The sequence below is a fragment of the Phyllostomus hastatus genome, unplaced genomic scaffold, assembly GCF_019186645.2.
Source record: "Phyllostomus hastatus isolate PE091 unplaced genomic scaffold, TTU_PhHast_1.1 phas_contig_38, whole genome shotgun sequence".
NCBI classification, from domain to species: domain Eukaryota; kingdom Metazoa; phylum Chordata; class Mammalia; order Chiroptera; family Phyllostomidae; genus Phyllostomus; species Phyllostomus hastatus.
The window spans coordinates 19,524,636-19,534,358 of NW_025333869.1; the positions used below are offsets into that span (position 1 = coordinate 19,524,636).

The following is a 9,723-nucleotide window of genomic DNA, read 5'->3' on the forward strand; positions in this document are numbered from 1 at the left end:
CTGTGGGCTTTTCATATGTGGCTTTTATTATATTGAGGTAGTTTCCTCCTATTCCAGCTTGCTGAGTGTTTTGTTGTTGTTGTTGTTGTTGTTGTTGTTGTTGTTGTAAAGGGTGTGGAATTTTGACAGATTTTTTTGCATCAATTGAGATGATACTGTGGTTTTGTCTTTCATTTTGTTAATGTGTTATATTACATTGATAGGTGTTTCTATGTTGAACCATCCTTACATTCCAGGTATAAATCCCATGTGATCATGATGTATAATCTTTTTAATATACTGTTAAGTTTGCTAGTATTTTCTTTGGATTCTGGCATCAATATTCATCTGTAATACTGTTCTGCAGTTTCCTTGTGTCTTTTTCTGGTTTTGCTAGCAAAGTAATCAGAGTAAACTCACAGAATAAGTTTGGAAGTTTTCCTTCCTCATAAATTCTTTTTGGAAAAATCCGAGGAGATTGGTGTTAATTTTTCTTTAAATGTTTGGTAGAATTCTGTGGTGAAACCATCTGGTCCTGGGCTTTTCTTTGTTGGGAAGTTTTTTGATTACCATTCCAATTTTCTTGCTACAGGTTTGTTCAGATATTTTATTTCTTCATGATCCAGTCTTGATAGGTTGTGTGTTTTTAGGAATATTTCATGAATTCTAGGTTATCTAATTTGTTGACATATAATTATTCCTAGTATAATAGTTTCTTTTAATCTTCTCTATTTATGTGAAGTTTGTTTTAATGTCCCCTCTTTTGCTTCTAATTTTAGTTATTTATGTGTTCTTTTTCTTCATTAGTCAGGTATGAGTTTATTGATCTTTTAAAAAAGTTAACTCTTGGTTTCATTGATTTTTTTCTAATTGTTTTTCTATTCTCTATTTAATTTATCTCTGCTGTTTATTATTTCCTTCCTTCTGCTAACTTTGGGTTTAATGTGTTCTTTTCCTGGTTCTTTAAAGTATATAGTTTGTTGGTTTGAGGTCTTCCTTCTTTTTCAGTGTTAACATTTATTGCTATATACTTCCCCTCTTGGTACTGTTTTTGCTGTGAAGTGTTGGCTTGTATGCTTTGTTTTCAGTTTCATTTGTCTCCAGATGTTTTTTAAATTTCCTTGTAATTTTTTTCTTTCAGCCATTGGTTGTTAGAGAATTGTTCAATTTCCACATGTTAAAAAAAATAATTTCTACATGTTTGTGGATTTTGTTTCTGCTATTGATTTCTTGTTTTATCTCATTGTGGTCAGAGAAGGTACTTTTTATGATTTCATTCTTATGATTTTTTTTTCTCAGTTCAAGTTTAATAGAAACTGCACAAAATAAAAGGTGATGTCCCACTACTATACACTTCAGTTGGCCCCCATAAGTTCAGGCCATTTCCTTCAGAAAAAGAAAGGCTGGCCTCCCCAAACCCTGCAGGAAAGGCCTGTTTTATCCCAGACCACATCTGGCCTAAATCTAAGATCTTGTGTTTTATGTATGACAATACTAAAAGAGAGGTTTTGTTCTCAGAGTTGTACACTGCCGCCATGACCCTATAATGGCCCAGTGCTCACTTCTGCTTAGAGAAATATTCTTTGCTCTTCTGGACATCGGGCTTGGTGGTGTCACTGCCAGGTTTCCAGCCAGCTGGGCACACTTCCCATGCTTGTCAGTGAACTGGGAAGCCTGAACTAGTCTCAGAGTTCCACCCATAGAGCGGCCAACAGGAAGGTGACTTACAGTGTTTAAGGTCTTTATAGAGCTGAGGCTGCACCTCGTACTGGGCCGTGTTCAGTTAAAGCCACGCTTCTGCCTCCTCTTTCCTCATCTCCTAGTTGCACTTTGATGCACAGCTATGTTCACATCTTCCAGGTTGAGCCTCTCCTCCACCCTTTCTCACAAGCCCCCCTTAGTCTCCACCCTCTCATCTCAGCTCTGTCCCCACCTATCGCCATCACCCACCATCCTGCCATGCTCTGCCTGAGGAACAGCTCCCATCCCACCGCCCTCCTGGGCCTTCCCTGTGTCTCTTCGTCGTCCGATCCAACAGTGTTTGTTTAATCCCGTCCCATCCCTGGGATTGCTTGTTCTGTTGCCTGGAGTTGTTGGGCAGCTGTTTTGTGGTTGTCTTGTCACGTGGTGCTGTCTTATGACACTGGTTAGAGTATGAGCTTAGTAAGGGCAAGGACTGTGCTCTTTTACACTTTTAAAAGTGTTTCTGAGATGCCAGCACTATGACTGATGCCGAGGAGCCTACAAGTGTTCACAAGCCGGTTCTTAGGCCATTACCTCCTGCATGGACTAGATTATTCTACATGTATCAGCTAGGATATTCATTTGACTGCTGAGACTGAGGCCAAAGAACAGTGGCTGAGGCATGATAAGGAGCTGATTTTTCTGCCATGTACACATCTGAGCTGGTGGGTGGTTTAGGGAGACAGCCCTGTTCTGGGGGTTGTCCAGGGACCTAGATCCCTTGTCTTGTGCTCTGCCATTTCCTGAGGGTTGTCCTCATCTATAGGATCAGAGCTGGCTCACAGCACCTGGTTCTGTTCATTTTGGCCCATGGGAAAGGGGCCGAGAAAGTAGGGCCTTCACCTCTGCTCACTGTACTGGGCAGGTCTGGGTCACATGAACAACTACCTGAAGGAAAGGCTGTACCTGCTGACCTCTGAGGGATCACCATTCTAGGGAGCAGGGAATTGGTACTGGGGGTGAGGTGAGCAGATGTAAGACACAGAAGGAAGAATTGCAGCAGAAGGAAGTGCGAAATCACTCCAGAATGATGCCTAGGATGTGAGACTCTTGACTCTTGGTGCTAAAACTGGTTAACTACCAGGCATACTGGGGTGGGTGGGACGTTCTACCTGGCTCTGGACTTGTGGAGTGAAGTGGGTGGGCCTGCCTGGAGTTAACAAGACCAAGGAGTGGTGTGTCCCCAGCCACTGTCCCTCCCTTTGCTCCAAGTGGGTTCCCATGACCTGCCCCTCTCTCTTCCTCAGATTCAGTGAGCCTTGCCTATCAGCGGGTCCAGAAAGTAGACTGCACCTCCCTGAGGCCCGTCCTGATTCTGGGGCCTTTACTGGATGTGGTGAAGGAAATGCTGGTAAACGAGGCGCCTGGCAAGTTCTGCAGATGCCCCCTTGGTAAGGGGCCCCCTGCATGCCTGTCCCTGTGTCCATGTCCACCATCTCCTGGGCTTGGCTCCCACAGTGTTTCAGAGCCTTCCTAACTTGGATCAGACCAGCGAGTAGCATCCGGTTCTGTCTCTGGAAGACAGGATGGCAGGACTGGGTTCCTAACAGCCCTTTTGCATAGAGTTCTTCCCCAGAAAGTGCCGAGTACCAGGGCATTCTGATTCCTGAGTCTGTGCTTTGCAGAGGTGATGAAGGCCTCCCAGCAGGCCATTGAGCGAGGTGTCAAAGACTGCCTGTTTGTGGACTACAAGCGGAGGAGTGGCCATTTTGATGTCACCACAGTGGCTTCCATAAAGGAGATCACAGAAAAGGTACCCGTTGCTTCAGACAGAGGGTTTGGCACCTGTTTGAGCATTGGACTTGCACCACCCTGTGCTTTTGTCCCCTGCTCTGTGCAGCTCTGACTACTGAGCTCCCCCATGTCCTTTAGTCCAGATGAACCAGATGAACTTGCTCGGGGTTTGCCCCCAGTGCTTCTGTGTGCTTCCACTTCCATAAAGACGAAGCTAGTCTGGGAGAGGAGTGTAGGAGTCCCTGTGTGCAGGCCTCTTCTGCCCCTCTGATGAGACCTTGAACTCTTAAGAAGGGCCTGTCCCAGGGAGTTGCACAGCAGGGCCCCAGCTGCATCTGTGGAACCTGTGCGCAGAGCATTCCGTGTGCCTTATCTGGGGACGGGGCACACAGCTACCCTCAGGGCCCCCGCCCCTGAGAGGGCCAAGAGCCACTGCTGTTCATCTTCAGACTCTCAAGTATTTTGGGATCCATTTGCCAGGCAGCATGAGGAAAAGGGGGGACATCACAAATCGTGTTGGAAAGGCAGCCCTCGAGGGTGTGGGCACTTCTCCACTCCGTCCTTCTCAGTTGTCCATCCACCTCATTGGGCTTTGCTTTCCTCCTCTTAACTGAAGGAGTGGCTTCTTAGAGCTGTAAGTAGAGTTGGAGAGCATGAGCTCCAGTCAGCGGTGCCCTGGGCAGTTAGCCTGCTGGTGGTAGGGTCGCTCTCTGGAGCTGTCGGAGACTAGGGAGAGCCATAGGCACGGTGCCTGTGGTCTTCCTTTGGCTCACACTCCTGGAGGCTCAGAGGACCCCAGAATGCATTTTATTACAGCACTGCAAAGACGGACAGCCCCCTTCCCCACCACAGGCACTGCTGAGGTTCTCAAGTTTTCTTTTGCTCAGTCTGGCAAAAGTAAGGTTTCTAAAAATGGCCTGGGGTAGTACTTTAAGAAGTTCCCCATGTTTGGGCAAAAGCAGGAAAGGAAGTTTGCAGTTGGCCATTCAAACTCCACTCAGCTCTGGCTCCCAGCCTTGACCCCATCAGAGCTGACAGCTGGTGGGAAGAGAGAGTTTTCGGGGTAAGCTTTCCCCACGGTTTGCCATGTGTGGTCTTCATAAAAGAAGGTCTTGCTTCCTTGTTCATGGGTAGAACTTTATATGTTTATTTATGGAGTTAGGTAGAGCAGTGTGAGGTGAGAGGTGGGACTCATTCGTGGCAGAGAAGGGTGGAGGGTGTCCCCAGAAGGGCTCCAGTATTTCTGAGGCCCAGCTCCCCTGGCCTGGCCCTGGCTTTCACTCTCTACCTGTCACCCTCAGAACCGGCACTGTCTGCTGGACATCGCCCCCCATGCCATCGAGCGGCTGCACCACATGCACATCTACCCCATCGTCATCTTCATCCACTACAAGAGCGCCAAGCACATCAAGTAGGTGGCTGACTCCTTGGGGGTCAGCCTAGGGCCTGGCAGGGACCACTGGCTCAAATGGCCAAGGTGGCAGGGGTCGGGTATTGGGTGGGGGTGGAAGAACGAGACAGACCCATCGGCCTTGAAACAGACAGCACATGTGGGGATGACCCTTCCACTTTAAGCCACTGTCACATTCAGAGTCAGGCCGTGTTAGCCTAGCTCAGCCCCTCCCTGCCTACCATCCCTCTGCCCTGTTTGGGTGCTGCCACAGTTCCGAGTATGTCCAGCTTTGTCTGCAAAGCACCCCCTTTGCCCCTTCCCCTTGCCCCCTGTTCCTGCCTCTCAGCTTGGTGCTTGTAAGGACACAGGAACTCGGTGGTCTGGGTCAGGTCCAGCTCTGCCAGCAGGCTTGTGACTCGGATAAGACTTTGCTTTCACTGACCCTCGGTTTCCCTATGGGTTGGGCTAACAGCTCATCAGGTTCCCCCTCCATTTTGCTTTTTCATGCTTCCAAGCTTCTGTTCTCAGGGGCTACTGGGGTGTTTGCTTACTGTGTGCATGCACTGGGGTGCCCACCTCCCCACTTGGCCCAGAGCTCCTCATGGGTCTGCAAGCTATTCCTGTGCTTTATGAGGGGAGCACACCAGGCCCCTGAAGCAATGGAGATCCCTGTGACTCTGAACACAGGAAGGTAAGAGAAGGGCCTGGGGAAGCAAGAGACTTAGCTTGGTTCCCTGGATGTCCCTACAGGGAACAGAGAGATCCCTTGTACCTGAAGGACAAGGTGACTCAGAGGCATTCCAAGGAGCAGTTTGAGACGGCTCAGAAGATTGAACAGGAGTACAGTAGGTACTTCACAGGTAGGTGTGCGTTGGCTTGGAGAGGAGCAGCAGACAGCAGGGATGGAATCAGGTGTCCCAAAGACATCCTTCTTAGAAGTGGTGACAGCCCTGCTCTCCGGATGCCTGGGGATGCCATGTAAGCACTGGCATTGTGGGCATTCTGACTGCAGGCACAGGGCAATGCCAGAAAGATTATAGGTTGAAAGGTATAAAGTTCACTGATTTGGCCTTGGGTCACTTGGGTCATGGTCTGGTGTTGTTCACCCAGATTTTTTTACATGTGCAGTGGCAGGTGTGTCTCACCGCCCTGTATAATAGCTTCAGTGTTCCCAGGGGGCAGCATGGTGGTGGTGGCTATGACCCTCGTCCCCAGCACCCTCCAGGGCAGGTCAGTTGTACCATGAGGTTTAGTGAAGAAAAGTTGCATTCTTCCTGTCTCTCGTAAGGATGCAAACCAAAAGAAGCATGGCTCCAGTTCCTAGTTGTCATTTGACTCTGTGGCTTTCAATCTGTCCCTTGCGGGGAGGGGGGGTAATAATACTGAGGCCACAGAGAGGTGGGGACAGTCATTTTAATTAACTTGTAGAGGGTGTTGTGATCTAGATTGGTGCTTCTCAGGCAACATTTGTTCTCAAAACCAACTTTGGTGCTTCTGTCTATGTGTGTGTTTTAATTCCCAGTCCATCACAGACCAATATTTTAGTCGGTAGAGAAATGAAAATTTAAAACTCCAAAACTTACAAAGTACAAGCCTTGCCTTTTTGTTAGAGTCAGCAGACATACAATTACTCTCATGTTTTTATAGTAATTTGTAAATACTCCCAGCAATTCCTGTACATGCACCTTGTAGCAAGCAGCTGGCACCTGTTTTGTCTGCAGGCGCTGTTGCCTGGAGCACTGAGCACCTTGGTTTTGTGTCTGTAGGACCCGAGGGGTCAAAAGCCTTCTTTGAGGGCTGGGCCATACACAGAAGCACGCCATTGTCTTAGCTGGGAATCCCCTCTGGTCTGTAGGCTGTTCAGCTGCTAAACCCACCTGTTTCTGTAGAATTCTGCTGCTGATTAGACTATCATAACACACCTCAAATGGCTTTCTGATATGCTGGCCCCATGGTGAGACAAGGCATATTGCATGTGATGCCAGTAGTTAAATCCTGGTTACCCTGTTTCAGGGGCTGGGGAAGCCAGGTGAGATATGGCACCAGCTTTCATTTAAGCCTGTGTTTTCAGCATCCTACTGAACAGTGGACCAGAGAGACAGATACAAAGCCAAAGTGATTTGTTTTAACTCTTCATTTCTTTTTCTTCTCCAATTTCCTACTGATGGAAGAGTGGGGTAGGAATGAGGCACTGGCTCAAAACAGGCAGAGAAACCAAAAGAGTAAAGGATGCATTTACTTACCTCAAACCTGGGGTTCTCCTCTGAGCTCAGTGACATGTGTGTTTTGCAGGGGTTGTCCAAGGAGGAGCCCTGTCGAGCATTTGCACTCAGATCTTGGCATTGGTCAATCAAGAACAAAATAAAGTCCTGTGGATCCCAGCCTGCCCGCCGTAGGAGGACGCCGTGCTGTGAAACGACTGTTGCTTGTCTGCTGGTGTCAATATCTGGCACAGCTCCTTAGTGACTAAAAATAGAGTCTGTCTGTATATAAGCACGAAGGGGAAGGACCCACGAACGAGGACTCCAGAAGCACCTCCTTTGAGACAGAGGGCCGCAGATGAATGGGATCCAGGCCCAGCCCAGCAGACTGTCTTCCTCTCACACGTGTGCTTTAAGACAAAACAAAAAACACAAAAGACTTTGATAGAGAGGTTCAACACCAACCTTTCTTTAGCCAGCTGATCAGAGATGCTGCAAAGAGACCCTTTCATATCACAAGTTTACAAGCCTTTTCTAAGTATTTGGTTGTTTATGTTTACTTGAATGGCCCATGTTGTCGGTGCCCAGCCCCTGCCCTCTGTCACTCCCCTGTGTTGCTTTGGTGTTGGTTTAGTTCCTGTTTTCAGCAAAACAACTCTGGAACCTCATTGGGGCTGATTTGCTCTGGAAGGTTCTTGGTGGGACCAGAGCTCTGAAAAACTTTCTGCTCCTCAACGTCATCTCTCCTGGAAGGACATCGTGACTGCAGATGCCTAGCCATCTGTGGTGGCAGAACCAGTGCCTTTGTGGGGCCGACTCGCCCGTGGCAGGGAAGGCAACATTGGCAGTCTTACAACCTCGTCTCTCAGACTTTCCCTCCTGCCTTCCACGCCCTCTTATTTCTTCTCCATCAGCGTTTACCATTTCAGCATTCTGTCTGGTCCATCGCAGCCTCTTGGGTTCCCGATGACAACTAGTTGTGGGCAGGATGTTAAGCTGATGCATGCATGCCTTTGGGTCCTCTTTTGGTTCTGTAAATAGTGACAGCCTTTATCAGTGCAGCATTGGCAGGGTGCTTCTTAAGCTCTGTAGAGTGAGGCAGGCACATCAGCTCTTTTGGATGTGAAAAGTGTTTCAAGCTTTGAATTGAGAGTCCTCGGGGAAGCCTGATGATTAGTGTTGTCCTTGTCAAAAATCTAAAGAGAGAGAGTGGGATCTTTTAGTCTTGGCTACGCACTCACGACATGAACAAGAAGTACTCCAGGAGGATGTCTTCGTTCAGGATATGTTTTTTTTGTTTTTTGTTTTTTGTTTTTGTTTTTGTTTTTTTTTTTTTTTTTGCACTTCAGACGCTGGATGTCTCTGGCTGAAGATTTGATGTGGTTCCTCCCTGAACTGTGCGTCCCATTAGTGATAGGTACTGTGCTAGGCTCCGTGTATGTGTCAGTGGGGTGGGACCTATATTTTAATACTGTTCCTAACATTTCATTTTACTAGCAAGAAATCTTTGATTTCATTTTTTTCTTTGTAATTCTAGACACTAGATTGTAGTTTAGCCGTACTGACATTTTTAAAAAAGGGATATATTTTCTTGCACAGTTGTTCAAAAAGAGACACGTTTCAGTCCTCAATGCTGCCCCTTGTTTTCCAGGTACAAGTTTTCTAGCTCAGACGACTAAGACAAGCTGTAGGCTGTCTCGAGGTCTCACTTGTGCGCGCTCCGGCTGTGGCTCTGCGCTGTGGGCAGTGGGACTGTGATGGTACAGTGTGCACAGGTACTGTTCTGACAGACTGGGATTTTCTGTACTGAAACCTTACTTTGTATCAAAAGTTAAACAGACTTTAGTACAATAAATAAAGGTCAATTTCTGTAACTTGTTGTGATGGAGATTCCTATATTTTGCTTGTTTCCCATCTTTTCCTGCTCCCTCAGCTTTCTAATATTCCTAGATTTAAGATGACTTTCCTCCCCAGCAGCATGTAACTGGAACTGGCTGATGTCTGAGGTCCTTTCCAGCTCTGGTGATAATCAGAAGCCCCTTTGACCTGCTGTGTCAGCCTCTCTTGAACCCCCTCCTCCCTTCCCCTGCGGCCTTCTGCACATCCTTCCACCATTCCGTCACTCTAGCAGAGTGTTGGTGGTGGCTGCAACCAGGTGGCTGATTTGTGTAAGATTCAGATTCTGCCCTCAGATGCTCACATTCAGTTCTACGGGTTTGGATTGGACCATGGAAAGCAAAGGGGATGGGGTCCTGTAATGTTCTCAGCCAGGGCCCCATCTTCTAGGGGGAAAGGCCCTGCCCAGGGTAAGGAGCGCCAGCCCTGCAGGGGGACTGTGTTGCAATATGACCCAGCATTGCAGGGCTGTCCAGAGCAGCGTGCTTGGGCCTGGAAGCCCATGTTCCAGGAGTTTGGGAAGCTGGGAAAAGTAGCCAAGAGGCCAGGGCTGGCCTTGTTGAATGCTCTGTTGCCTGGGTCACAGGAGAGCCCTCCTCTTCTGTTCTTTTGTTTGGAGAAGCTTGAGGGCAGTGTTCTAGGAAAGCCTCTTGCTGTTGTGGTGGTCCAGCCTGTGGGGTCGGACTTGCTGTTGGTGTTTCCCTCGTCCTTTCCTGCAGGTTCGACTGTGGACCTGTGCTCAGCCTCACCTGTGGCCACTGGAGTGGGAGAGCTGTG

General features: G+C 48.1%; 1 protein-coding gene across 2 annotated transcripts in view; it reads left to right on the forward strand.

Moving 5' to 3' along the window:
- Nucleotides 1–8,924, forward strand: part of DLG5 (discs large MAGUK scaffold protein 5) — a 119,288-nt gene extending 110,364 nt beyond the window's left edge. For both annotated transcript variants that reach the window (XM_045842033.1, XM_045842034.1), the window contains exons 28-32: nt 2,970–3,113; nt 3,348–3,475; nt 4,758–4,867; nt 5,600–5,709; nt 7,142–8,924. In XM_045842033.1, the coding sequence (XP_045697989.1) occupies nt 2,970–3,113; nt 3,348–3,475; nt 4,758–4,867; nt 5,600–5,709; nt 7,142–7,245 (596 nt within the window). In that variant the 3' untranslated portion in view covers nt 7,246–8,924. The remainder of the gene's footprint in view (nt 1–2,969; nt 3,114–3,347; nt 3,476–4,757; nt 4,868–5,599; nt 5,710–7,141) is intronic.
- Nucleotides 8,925–9,723: the final 799 nt, after the last annotated feature.